We start from the raw sequence: 14,011 nt of genomic DNA on the forward strand, positions 1-14,011 counted from the left end.
AAAAAAAAAAAAAAACAACAACAACAACAATCAACCCCAGCCTGGACCCAGGCAACTCAGGCCTCTGGCAAATGGGGAGTAAAGGCAGGAAGGGACGGAGGTCTGGACAGGAGACGAGGGATTAGTGTTAAGGCCTAAAGGGCTGGAACCAGCATGGGTGGGAGCCTGGTCTTCCCTGCCACATTCCTGAGGCCAAGAGGGGGTAGGACGAATGACAGGGGGTGCACATTTCATTCCCCTCACTGGTTCTTTTCACCTTGGTAGTACTATTCTCTTCCTGGAAGTGGGGGTGAACTCTTCTCCTCCCTGGAAAACAATCTCAAGCAACCCTTCCTGGGCCAAGGATAGGACTCAGGACATGCTCCATCACCCACCCAGACCCCATGGCTCCTTTTTGGGTCTCCGTACCCCCAGACCCTGGCAATCTCTGGCTCCAGGCAAGGCACACGTGGAGGGAGAAGGGGCCCAGACCTAGGGCCAGGTAGGGCTAGTGCATTGGGGCCTGGTGGTAAGAGAATGTTGTAGGGGGGAGGGGATGGGTGGTCAGGTCCCCTCTCCCCAATGTAAGATGTTCAACGGCCTTAGTGTAAAGAAATCTTGAGCAAGTAGCCTTGGGAAGACTCAGGGGTAGGGCCCACAGGAAGTACCGAGAGCCACAGGGGGATGAAGGTAGAGCAATGATGGGGATGGGGTGTGGCATGGGTATGGCTCTAGATCGCTGGAGATCGGGCTGTGACCACAGTAATGGTACCACTTCCTCTGTCACGAGCAAAATCTTAAAAAATAAACTGGGGGGAGGGGAAGGAGGAGAGAGATCAAAGGGTCTTGGGAACTAGAGCTCCCCCCTTTTACCTCCTCCAGGATGTGGCCTGTGCTCAGCCCTCAAGGCCCCTGGGAAGGGGGCTGAGATGAAGAGGGGATCTTTGGCAGATTCTGGTACCTAAAGTGTGTCCTTTCCGAAGGAGGAAAGGGGCCAGGGAGACATAGGGGCCCTTCTCCCGAGCTGAGCAGAGAGCCCCCTCTGTCCCAGACACCAGCCAGCACAGGCACACTTCCATAGCCCTTGGCCCCGATCGTGTCCCTGGAGGGCTCCTGAGGGGCTGTGCCAGGTGCCGAGACCCAGGGAGGACACACACCCACATCCCCCCTTCCCCTTCTGGCTAGCTCCCAGGAGGCCCAGAGCCTGGTATCTGGCAGGAGTGAGAAGCTTCTTGGATGTTACCAAAGTGTCTTATAAAAACCATCAGAATCAGGCTCTCCCCTCCCAGGGGATTTCTAGGAAATATCCTAGTAGAGTAAGTTCCAAGCCTCAGGAAAGGTGCTCCCTAGGAACACTGAGGCTGACGGCCCCCAGGAGCGGTGGGGGGAGGGGAGGGGGGGGGCAGATGGCTGGGTGTGACTCCTCCCCTGTGGAGAGGAACATCAGGGGTGGCCCCATCACCTCCAGGTCAGTTCATGAACTGGGTGTAGCCCTCAGCCCCAGTGACAATGACGTCCATCCAGATGCGCATAGCCTCAGGGGAAGGTGCTACCATATAGTACAACCGGTCATGGGTCTTGACGCAGAAGGTTAGGGCTGGATTGGGACTCTGTAGAAGAAAAGACAGGCAGTTAAGCCCTCTGCCCTGTGGCAGGCCTGGGCCTGACTGGCTGCCAAGCCATCTGTGAGCCCCCCACCCAGGATCTGACGATCCTTCTTTTGTGAAGGCACTTGGGTTTCACGGACAAATGGGTGGAATCAAAGACTGGCACCTGCCCCACCCCACCTGGCAGCCTGTCTGTTCAGAAATTCTCACTGGGGACAGATGCCAGACCCAGAGCCAGGCTTGGCGCCCCCTTTCAACTCTCCCTTCCTGATCTCTGTCTCCACCATCCTCAGAGCTTATTTCTGGGCCATCCTCAACAGGACAGATCTAGGAATTTTCCCTCTAGTCCTCCCCCACCAAAGAAAAAGCTTTGAGAATCAGAGACAGAGCAGTTTCAGAGAAGGCTTGCCATTCGCCTCCATAGGAAAAGGAGAGAGGAGGAAGGAGGGGCCAGTACAGAGAAAAGCCCGCTCCAAGTAACCCTGTCCACTCACAGCACGGGCCCCTCACTCAGAAACAATGCAGAACTGTAGGTTAGACACACATAGGCAGCTGGGATCCCAGTGGTCAGGTCCCAACAAAGTCAAGGGGTTGTGGTTAGAGCCGGGAGCTTGGCGGGGTTAGCGTGGGGATCAAGGGCAAGCTTAGGGAGAGTGTTTCTGACTCTCGGGAAGATGGTTGGCTCCAAATTTCAGGCATGGCCCTGCCCCTCTCTACTTGCAGACCTCTGTCCAAAGAGTCTAGAAGGCTAGTCAAATCAATTTGTCTTCCTTTGCCAAGCTGCTGGCTTCTGGTCCACCCTCTCAAATTTAGCTTCTAAGAAACTGCCTATACTCAATCCCCTTCCTCCGACCCCCCAACTCCACACCAGGCAGGGTGAGAGACAGACAGCTGTCACTCACAGAGAAGGCAGGATCAGGCACTGTTCTAGAATACTCTCACCCCTCATCTGCTAGCCTGGGCAGCATTGTCAGCTGGCTGACCTCTCCCCTGCCCCTCTGTCTCTGACACCCACTGCAAGGCTGAGGGAGCAGGGCTCTGGGAGGGGGATCAGAGCCCCAGTCAGGATGAAGGCAGGGACAGCATTGATTAAAGGACTTGGGCTGGAAGGCGAGGGTACCTCAGTCACCAGGCTGAAGTTGAAAAATCTCTTCTGGGGAAGGGGGAAGTGTGAGGGAAAGAAAGGAAGAGTTGTCAACAGGAGTGATATAAGAAGTCAGAGCTTGGAACTCCTGATCCCATCCTGAGACGTGCCCAGCCCCTCATACTGCTGCATCCTCCCACCTCAGTGGCCTCAGTTTCCCCCTGGGGCTAGTGCTTTCAGAGGGCCTCCCTCCTCCCCTGCCCTCACCTTGGCAGCACTTCTAAGGTGGTCATAATACACTTCCTCAATGGCCTGGAAATAGATGACACCCTTGAGTTTAGTTTCATGTTTGTCTGTGAAGAGAAGAGACAGGGGCTGAAGAATAGTGCCCACTTGACAATGAAGACCTGGGAGATGCAGAGAGGGGGGAGTCCCAGGGCTCTGCCATTGATTTCCTGGCCTGCCTCGAAGCAATCTCTATGGGCCTCAATTTTCCCATCCGTGAAATAGAGAGGTCAATCCTTGCCTATCCTCTGACCCCATTCCTATGTCCCCTTCCCCGTTCCCCCTGTCCCCTGCCTTCACAGAGCTGTCTCTACCAGGACTGAGATGCAAAATTTCAGTTTTTAAAAATAAATTATCTATAGCCTCTGAGCCAAACACGAAGACAACAGTTACATGCTGCATAGAGGCAGGCACAAGATTTCAGAGGCAGAAGAGCCCCCAGTGACAGCCAGGTGGCGCAGTGGATAGCTCGCCAGACCTAAAGACACTTACTAGCCGTGTAACCTGAGCAAGTTACTTGTCCTCTGCCTGACTCAGTTTCCTCATCTGTAAAAAGGAGATAATAATAGCACCTACTACTCGCCCCCCACAGTTGTCGTGAGGATCAAATGAGATAATAATTGTAAAGCACTTAGCATAGTGCCTGGCACGTTGTCAGCACAATATAAATGTTAAGTATTACTATTATTCTAGAGGCCAACAGATAGCACCAGCCCCTCAAAAGCATACCAAAAAAGTGGTTATCCAGCTTTTGTCTGATGATATCCAAGGCAGGGAGAAACCACTCACTACCTCCCAAGGAAGCCTATTCCACTTAAGGCTCTAACTGTTAAGAAGTTTGTTTTTTGGTTTTCAGTTTTTTTCTTATAGAAAGCCTAACTCTGCTTTCTTAAGCCTTCACTCATTGCTTCTGGCTCTGCCCATTAGTATCAAACAGGACAAACTTAGTCCCTGTTCCCCATGGGAGCCCTTCAGTGACTGCTTGGAGGAATCATTTCCACCCTTCCCACATTCACCAACACTAAGCCTTGCCATCTCTGGGCTCACCCTCCTAGAGAGATGAGAAAGGGGGAGGGCGCAGTGGGGCACAAACAGAAATGTCTGGCACCCATGAGAAGCCCGGCAAATGCTGGGCCAGATTACCTCCATTAATAAGAGATTATATTCCCGTGTCATATTATTAAATGCTTTCCTCAATAAACCTGTGACGTAGGTAATGCAAGAAGGCATTTAGTTGGCAGAGTAGATAGAGTGCCACACCAGGAGTGGCTCTTAGGACAGCTGGGCTTAAACCTTGCTTCACAAATTTATTAGCTGTGTGGCCATGGGCAAATCACTTTACTGATCTCAGCCTCAGTTTACCTCATCTGTAAAATGAGGTTAATAATAACATCTACCTTATAGAGCAGTTGTGAGGATCAAAACCAGATAATTTATGCAAAGTGTTTTTCAAGTCTTAAATCGATATATAGATGTTAGCTATTATCAGTCCCCATTTTACAGATGGGGAAATTGAAGACCAGAGAAGTTCAATGATTTGCCTATAGTAATACAGGAAATAAGTAGTAGAACCACAGTGAACATGTAGAACTTGAGACTGCATGCTCTTTCCACTGCAGCTACTGGGTTAATTCATAATGTTCTGGTTTTTTAAAGTTAATTAATTCTTAATTTTTTTTAATTAAATGGGGAAGCAGAGGAAAGGAGTAGCTTGTCATTTATCTGAAGGTCAGAATGCCAGTAACACAATCAAAGGCCCAAATATAGATTAAAAAAAAATGCTTAGGGGGCAGCTAGGTGGTACGGTGGGTAGAGCACCGGCCCTGAAGTCAGGAGGACCTGAATTCAAATCTGGCCTCAGACCAAACACTTGACACTTACTAGCTGTGTGACCCTGGGCAAGTCACTTAACCCCAATTGCCTAAAAGCAAAACCAAAAACAAACAAACAAAAAAAAGAAATGCTTACATCTCAGAGTGGAGAGGGGAGGGAGGAATAGAATTTGGAACTCAAAACTTTAAATAAAAATGTTTAAAAATTAGAAAAAAAAACCTTTGTGTAGTCAAAATCTGTTTTAAAACTGGGAGGAACCTGGGAAGATCTTTTGGTTCAACCTTCTCATTTTATAGACAAAGAAACTAGAAATTGAGATCAGATGGTCTGGGCTCAAAGTCTTCACCCAACGGCCAATAAAAGGTTAGACTGTGTTCTGTGTAAAAAGTATGTGTGTGATACTTCTTAGAAGTGTCTAGCCAAAGATGACCATATCAACAAATTTCAGAGCAAAATTTTAGCTATCTCAACATTGAGACACTTGAAGCTGAATGTGGTGAAATAATGACCTAGTTTGGCCCCAAAGAAAAGATAGGAAAAGGAATCTCTGGCCATTATTTGAAGAACTGGGGGAATGCTGCTGATAACATTGCACTTCTTTTGATGTTTTGATTAGTTTTGCTGAATTGTCTTTTTCTCTTTTTTATTCTTTGTTGCAGGGATGGACATAGGGGTGAGGGTGGGATACGTTGGGAAATGTAGGGGATATAAATGAAAAGATATCAATGAACATGTATTTCAGGAAAAAAAGTTCCATTACTGGGAAGCTTGTTTTATGTAGAACACCTCCGTCACCAGTACTACCAGATAAATGAGACACTGCTGTATTGAGATATGTGTATATAACCATTTCTCAACTATTATTGCAAAGGCAGCCTAGTATTGTAGAAGCAACCCTGGACTTGAAGTTAGGAGAGACCTTGGTTCAAATCTCACCTCAGATACTCACAAAGAGATCATGGACAAATTGCTTAAACACATGGAGTTTTAGTTTGTAAAGAATTTTGCCAGTGTTAAAGCTACATAAACGTCTGTTCTTGTCCCCTGCACCAACATGCTGTGGGGTTTAGTAGGTGGGGGTTGAGGGGGCAGGAAGAAGGATGGAGGGAGCATGAACGTTCATTGAAATGATCCCTACACAGTCTTCAGGGGGAAAGAAGTGAGAGGGATCCAATCTTGGGATTTATAAATCTGACATGCAGATAATCCACCAAACAGATAAAGCAGATAACTGAGAATTGGTCAAATATCACTTTTTAGAGAGTTTTGTGACTTGTGCATGAGTTTGCTGATGCCACCTTCTCAAGTGAAAATTTGCCAGGCAAAACAAGAGTCTGGGTGTCGATGTTCCTGGAGCTCTTGGGGAAGGCCTGGAGGTTCCAACCTGAAGATTCCAAGAGAGTGTGACCAGATCCCTGAGCAAGGCTGGACATTGCATCCTCTGGGAGTTACTGTCCCCAGGAGTCTTTTCCCTTCTTGGAAACACACAGGACCCTAATGGTTTGGTGGGGAACACACCTGTGATTTCTTGGTGAGGAAGCTCCCTCTACCAGTGCAGATCTGCCCTTATTTTGCAACTTAGAGAGTTCAGCGGTCAAATGATTTGCCGGAATCACAGAGCCGGCATATGTCAGAAGCAGGATTTGAATCTGGCTTCATCCTAATTCCAAGGCTGGCTCTCCATCCCTTATGTTACATGGCTACTCAACAAAGGGGTTATTATTTGGAGATTGACATAACCTTTTTTTCCCCCACAACAATCCTATTGAGGTTGGAAGATAAAGTATTATTATCCCCATTTTACAGATCACAAAACTGAGGCTCAGTGAGGTAAACTGATTAGCCCAGGGTCACATAGCTAGTAAACATCTGAGATAGAATTCCAACCCAGGTCAATCTGGGCAGGGGGGTGGTGCAGTGGATGAAGCACTGGGCCTCAAGTCAGAAAGACCTGGATATAAATCCAGCCTCAGAAACTGACTAGTTATGTGATCCTCAGCTAGTCATTAAGCTCTGTTTGCCCCAATTTTCTCATCTGTAAAATGGGGATAATAACAGCATCTTACCTCCTAGAGTTGCTGTGAGGAGCAAATGAGATGATATTTTTAAAGCACTGCCTGTCACATAGTAGGTGCTATATAAATGTTAATGATTACTACTACTACTACTACTACTACTACTACTATTATTATTACTAATAATATCTGCCCAGCTCGCCGTGGGGTGGAGTCGGAGGAGAAGCGCTGTGGACATAAGTCTGCAGAGGGGCATAACTTACCAGCGTAGTAGGAAAGGGTGCGTTTGAGCCGGTCAAAGACAAACCAACGCTTCTTCCATGACTTTATCTTGCCACCCATCTTGACCAGATAGCCCCGGCAGACCTTGTGAGAAACCAAGATAAGGAGAAGATCTCCAACCAGCAGGACCCCCCCCCCCAATTCCTTGGCTTCTTTTACAGGAGCCAGTAGGAGCAGGGCTGGGGGGAGGGGAGGGAATCGGAATGATGGAACCCCGACGGGGTCCCTGAACAGTTAGGGGATGGACACCCAAATCTTATCCTCACACTCTTTTCCTTATGGGGTAAGAAGATCTTTGGGGAAAGGATTGTAAGGTCAGCCCTCATCTAGTTCAATCCTTTCTTTTTACAGTTGAGGGAACTGAGGCCCACGTTAACATTAAGTGACTTGCTTAAGGTAGAAGCAGCAATCAGGATTTGAATGCAGGTCCTTTGACACCAAGGGCAGCCAGGTGGCTCCGTGGAGAGGGTGCTGGGCTTGGACTCAGGAAGACCTGAGTTCAAAACTGGCCTCAGACACTTATTAGCTGTGTGACCTTGGGCAAGTCACCTCACCCTGTTTGCCTCAGTTTCCTCATCTGTAAAATGAGCTGGAGAAGGAAATGGCAGTATCTTTGCCAAGAAAACCCCAAATAGAGTCACAAAGAACTGGACATGCCCGAACAGCAATAACAACAACCTTTGACACCGAAGCATGCCTCAACATCCTTTGTGTGACACAGGTGGCTGTAGGTCAGGTGCCCCCCAAGTCCCCCAGGAGCACCGAATACCTTCCAACTCAAGTCAAAGCATCTCTCGGTGGTTTTGCCCTTTGTGTTCCCATGCCCCACACACGCCCTCAACACTGTCGCTGACCCCACGAGGGTGCTTGGCCAGAGATCTCTGGGGATCTGAGATAAGGGAGGGGAAATGACTGTTCTCAAAGTTCCTGGCTGGGTCTGGGATGGAGGGGCTGGGGGTCTGCCTGCCCTTACCAATCTTATCCCCAGCTCTCATGTACACACACGTACCTTGCTGCTCAGCACGACGTGCAAGCAGGTGTCCACACCATGGCCTGATGATTCAATGTGCGTCTTCAGGTCAAAATCCTCCTTCCGGATGGGCAGGTATCGGGTTAGGGGCCGTGCCTGTGGGATGGGAGAAGAGGACAAGGGTGGATGGACCTCAAGGGTATCTCCTCACTCCTTCTTGTGACTTGTCTCGGGGAACCTCGTCTTCCTTCACAGGACAAAACTCTCAAGCAGCCGCCATGGTCCTCGCCCACTCCGTCTCAACAGTACCATTCTGTCCTTCACACGCCTTTCAGTTAAGAATTAAGGATATTTGGATTTTTGTCCTGGCTCCATCCCTGACTCGCTGTGTGACCTTGGGCAAACTACTGACCCTCTCTGGGCCTCTACTTCCCCACTTGTGATGAAGATAACCTCCCCCCCCCTTTCCTCCTTCCCTCATGCCTATAGGTAAAGGGAAGAATAAAAGGAGAAGAGTTATAAACTACTTTGGAACAATAGGCTGAATACAGAAACCCACAGTTTTTCTAACGTGATCACTGTACTTATCTATTCTAAGATGTTCCTCACTATAAGTAGTGCAGAAAAACCTTGATTAATAGAACCCAGATAACCACTTAACTTCTGTTTCCTCATCTGTGCAATAAATGCCGTGGGCTAGATAATTTACAAGGTCCTTTCCAGCACTAACATTCTAAGATTCATATCTCTGGTTAGATTTTTCTTTTTCTTTTGTCTTTTTTTTAATAATCTGCTCTTAGGAGAGATGCAAATGGTAACAACAAATTAGCTGAGATCAGGATCTTCCATTTTATGAAAACCAGCAATTCCTAGGATTTGCCATGAAGTCAACAGTGATTCATCACTCTCTCCTACACGGTCAACAGCTAGAGCCTAGGCATCACCGATGTTCGGAACAGAGCCCTTGAGGACCTTCCATGTGGCACGCTCTGCTTACTAAGGCAGGAAAAGCAGATACACACTTCAGAAAGACTTTCAACATTAAGTTCTGAAACAAACAGGATTCTCTGGTCAGTCTTCAAACTTGACAATTTAACTCGGAAAATTTAACTAGGCCAAAGTCCTCAAGATAATCAAAGAAAGGAAGGATCTCAAAGCTGGAAGAAAACTTAGTGGTTATCTGACTCAGTGTCCTGTGCCACTGATGAAATCTCCACTATGCCCTCCCTGAAAAGCGACCACCTATACTCTGTCTGAACACTTCCAGTAACGGGGCACTCATTACCTAAATAATTCTCGATTGTTAGGAAGTTCTTTCTTTTTCTCTATATATGAATGACTGCACCTGTGATTTCATCGATGTTGGGAGCTTCCCCCATCAATGCAGATCAGGATTTTTTCTGCAACTTACAGACTTAGGGCTTTGCCTAGAACACTAAGGAATGAAGTGATTTGCCAGTGTATGTCATAGGCAGGTCTCGAACACAGATCTTCTGCCTCTAAGGCCGGCTCTGTATCTACCATACCCCTCTTGCTTCTTGTTCTCCCCTCTAGAGCCACACAGAACAAATCAAATCCCTCTTCTGTATGACGGCTTTTCGAATAGGTGGAAAAGGCTGGTTATCACACATCTCCCCAGTCCTCTCTTCTTCAGGCTCAATACCCCCAGTTTCTTTATTACTTTATTTTTTTTTGTTTTTGGAGGCAATCAAGGTCAAAGGACTCATTCAGGGTCACAAAGCTAGTAAGTGTCTGAGGCTGGATTTGAACTCGGGTCCTCCTGACTCCAAGGTCAGAGCTCTATCCTCTGTGCCATCTTGCTGCCCCTACCCCCAGTTTCTTTAACAGAATCTCACAGGACATGGTTCTGGATGGGCTGCAGCTCGTCAGAGGCCCCTCAAGAATGTCACCCAGAACTGATCACAGTCCTCTGGCTTTGGTCATACTATATTGTACCTGAGTTTTAAAGTGGGGGCCCTGGGACTCCTGTCTCCAGCCTGATTTTGGCAGACGCTCCCTCCTAGGAGGTTGGGGAAGCAACTCAAGGCCTTCCTTATTTCCCCAAGGGACACAAAATACCACTGGTGAGATGTAGAAAACCTGATGGGCAATCTCTCCTGAAGAAAAGCACGTCGTAGGGTCTAATACACACCAGCATGAAGAGGTGGCGAGGAATAGTGCCTAGCGAAGTGGCCTGGAATCCAGGAACAACTGGGCTCAAGTCTACCTCTGACGTGTAAGGGCTGGATGACCCTGAACAAGTCATTTGATTTCTCAGCCCTGTAGGGAACGCTCTCCAAGACTGGAAAGTGTAGAACAGGTACCGACCCACAGTGGTCACAGTGCTCAATTCCTTCTCCAGGAGTTACTATACCCATGAAATCACAAGTTCAGTTCTTATCCCTTACGTGAAGTTATGAATGTATATCTACATATATGCACACATGCACGTGTCATATAATAGTGTGTATATATATATATACACACTCCCACAATATACACATGCATATATATACACACATATGTGTATACACGCACCATACATTAATGTGTGGTTACACATGTGTGCACGCACACACATGCACATATGTGCAGGATTACTCTCTGGCTGACCACTGAGACACCCCAGGTCCTATCTCTCTGGGAAAGCTCCCCTGTCCACACTGCCCACACACCTGGGAGAAGTGCTTCTCCCGCATCTTGACCTCCTTCTCCACCAGCTGCTGTCTCCGGGCACTCTCGCTCTGGAGCCGTCTCTCCACCTGCTCTCGTCTCCTGCGCTCCTCCTCCAGCGCCTGCCGCCGCAGTTCCATCTCTCGTTCCTGTGACCCCAGTGAGGAGAAGGGAGGAGGGTGAGGTCTCAGAGTCACTCATTACTGCCTGTCCCTCAGGTAGCTCAGGTGGGGGGTGTCACAACCTTCTTGACAAACCAATGGAAGTATCCTTTCTCTCAACATGGTATGCTTCTTTTAGGATGCATCACTACGGAAGACCCCGTTTGAGTCCTGGCACCACTACTACTTGTTCTGTAACCCTGCGCAAATCACTTCACCTCCCTAAGTTTTGGTTTCCTCCTCTATAAAATGGGAATAACAGTCACTTGTACCTGATAGGACTCATGAGAAAAATATTTTGCAAACTGGAAATGTGACCAGAGTCATCACTAACATAAGCCAACCAAGATGGCCTCAGGATGCAGACACCAGGGGTGGGGAAGGAGAAGGCCACGTTTTCTCCCCAGCGTCAGGCGTGCTTCCTCTGGAGATTGCTGCCCCCCACCTCACCCTTGGTCTGGGCTGGTCCCACCACTCCTAGGGTTTCCTCATCATTCCGTCCTTCACTTGGGACCCTTCCCTCAAACTCAGAAGAGAGGGACAAGATTGTGAAGGGCGGCGGACCCTTTCCCAGCACACCTGCACCTAAATTCAGACCTTCCACACTCCTCCTTCAAATGAATTTGCCCTGGGTACAAGAATTCTCTCTGTCTAATAGATATAAGCTCCGGGGCTGGGGGGGGAGGGGGGGCGGCTCTTGGCCTATTTCTCTCTGTATTCTTGACAGTCTTTTTCTTCTTTTTAATCTAATTTTATTTAATATTTTTAATCTTATAAATCTTATATTTAACCTTATTTAACTTTTGTTTTTCTATCATCTTCATTTCTGAATATAGACTTCCCTCCTTCCCTTCCCAGAGAGGCTTCCCTTCTAGCAAAGATTAAAGAAGAGAAAAAACAGTTGGCAAAAGTATGAATCAATCACTTTTTATGGTGTATATAGTATTCTTTGCCCATAATCCCCCACCTCTCCAAAGCAGGGAGGAAGGTTTTGCCATCTTTTCCATATACAGAGTAGGGGTTCTGTAAATGATAGCCAGTCACTTGCCAGTTTCATTCAAGAAGCTGGAAAATGGAGGGAACAGGAAGGGAGGTAACAAGCATTTATTAAGCACCTGCTATGTCAGGCACTACGTTAAGCACTTTACAAATGTTATCTCATCTGATCCTTACAATGACCCTGGGAGGTAGGTTCCATTATTATGCCCATTTTACAGACAAGGAAACTGAGACAAACTGGGGTTAAGCGACTTGCCCAGGATCACACAGCTAGTAAGCATCTGAGGCAGGATTTGAACTCAGTATTTCCTGACTCCAGGCCCAGCTATTATTCAATTCTCTTGCCCACTCACTCCCAATGCAGTCCCCTTCCCCACTCCCACAGACTCACCCTAGATTCTATGAGTCGACTCTTCTCAGCATGGGCTTCCTTCAGCATCTTCTCCATCTCCTCAATCTTCCCCATGTCCATTCCACTGGCACTGAGGGTGGGGGAGAGGAGAGGTAGGCACACGAGGGAGAGGCTCAGGCCCCTGGGCCCTCCTCATAAGCTAGTGAATGGGCAAGCCGATACAGCGGGTACCAGGGGTGGCACCCTGGGGGCAGTGCCCTGGCAGGCGTTACCTGGACATGTTGTCAGGGGAGCAGGCTGAGTTGCCCCCTGTGGAGATGCTGGTCTCCATGCTGTCCGAACTCTCCAGGCTCAGGGTGTCATAGGCATGCTCCCCCTCCTCTGCCCGATCCCGACTGGCCGGCAGGTGATGCAGGATGGAGTGGTGCATGAGAGGGGGGTAGCCTGAGGGGGCTGGGGGGTAGAGGGCTGCCCCATGCAAGGCCTCCCACTGGCACTGGGCCTCCACCGCTGCTTTCTGCTTGAGCTCGGCCAGCCGTCGCCTTTGTTCCTCGATCACCTGCTGCCCTGCAAGGGGGAGAGGATGTCATGGTGGGCACAGTGCCCAGATGGGAGCATACTGTCAGCTCCCTGGATAAATGCAGCGGGATCAGTGGAGAGGGCCTTCTGGGGACAGAGCTCAACTCCGGCAGCAGCTGGCTCTGGCAGCTCCCCCCCAGGGTGCCCTCCCTCAGGGTGTTCCAGATACCCAGCAGCTCAGTGCCTCCAGCTCTCTCAGCCACAATCAGCTTGAGATTGCTCTCTCCCCCAACCTCCCTGCCCTGCATCTCGCCTCCACATTGATCAATGCCCATCCCCCAGACCCTCCCAGTGGTCAACAGTTGGCCAGCCTCTTCCATCTTGCAGCCAGGAGCAAGGGAGGCTGTGTAGAGCACATGCATCAGACCCCCTTGGGGGCAGGGGGTGGGAAAAGCAGTGCCAGTCACAGGCAGGCTCCCGGCTTTGCCCGGCAGGCCTTGCTCAGGCCCTGCCCAGGAGGTGCAGCGGCAGCCAGGGTGGAAGAGGAAGGAAAGGGGAATTGACAGGGGATAGACACAGGGGTCAGACTTGAGAAGAGAGGCACAACGCCCCCCAAGAATTCAGGGTGAAAGCTACTTCCTCTACCCTCTATGACCAGGGCCCTAAATACCCAAGCAGCTTAGCATGAGAGCCATCAGCCCTAGGAGCCAAGGGCCCTGGCATGGAGCCTCAACAGAGGAAGGGCTGCTGTCATGCAGCTGCCATGGGGGAAGGGAGCAATCGCTGGGCCAGAAGCAACGCCCCTAGTGCCCACCGCTCTACCTGCTGTGTCGTCGAGAGGCAGGGGCTCTGCAGGAAGTGCCTGGCCTGGCACGGGGGCAGCCGGACAGAGGATGGGGGTGGCAGAAAGGAGGAGACACAGAGGGGGCGAGAGGAGAGAAAGGCACAGACGTGGGCTTTCAAAACATTCGTAGACTCCAAAATATGGGACGTGGGAGATGAGGAAGGGAGGGCACACAGAACACAGGGATTCCTGGGTCCCCGAAGTAGAGTCCAGGATGCCCTCCCCGAGGGCTCCCCAAACTGCTGCACCTAACTAACTGCATGAGTTAGTTAGGGTCATGTGGGTCTCTCCTACTTACTGCAGCTTCTAGGGAAAGAGCTACATCCCTGGTCAGTTCAGTTTAGTTATTAAATACCTACTCTGTGCAAGGCAATGTTCCCACTGGCCCACAGTCTTCCCCCCTTTTTT

At 49.3% G+C, this 14,011-nt stretch overlaps 1 protein-coding gene across 9 annotated transcripts in view; it reads right to left on the reverse strand.

The window, feature by feature from the left end:
• Positions 1-6: 6 nt before the first annotated feature.
• PHLDB1 (pleckstrin homology like domain family B member 1) overlaps positions 7-14,011 on the reverse strand; it is a 64,120-nt gene continuing 50,115 nt past the window's right edge. For 6 of the 9 annotated variants that reach the window (XM_027835617.1, XM_027835619.1, XM_027835622.1 and 3 more), the window contains 8 exons: positions 13,582-13,626; positions 12,513-12,807; positions 12,280-12,370; positions 10,731-10,877; positions 8,095-8,211; positions 7,067-7,169; positions 2,938-3,023; positions 7-1,589 (listed from right to left, as the gene is read on the reverse strand). In XM_027835617.1, the coding sequence (XP_027691418.1) occupies positions 1,449-1,589; positions 2,938-3,023; positions 7,067-7,169; positions 8,095-8,211; positions 10,731-10,877; positions 12,280-12,370; positions 12,513-12,807; positions 13,582-13,626 (1,025 nt within the window). In that variant the 3' untranslated portion in view covers positions 7-1,448. The remainder of the gene's footprint in view (positions 1,590-2,937; positions 3,024-7,066; positions 7,170-8,094; positions 8,212-10,730; positions 10,878-12,279; positions 12,371-12,512; positions 12,808-13,581; positions 13,627-14,011) is intronic. The other 3 variants (XM_027835624.1, XM_027835623.1, XM_027835618.1) reach the window with 1 other exon arrangement.

Source organism: Vombatus ursinus, unplaced genomic scaffold (genome assembly GCF_900497805.2).
Source record: "Vombatus ursinus unplaced genomic scaffold, bare-nosed wombat genome assembly UNPS02014816.1, whole genome shotgun sequence".
Taxonomy (NCBI): Eukaryota; Metazoa; Chordata; class Mammalia; order Diprotodontia; family Vombatidae; genus Vombatus; species Vombatus ursinus.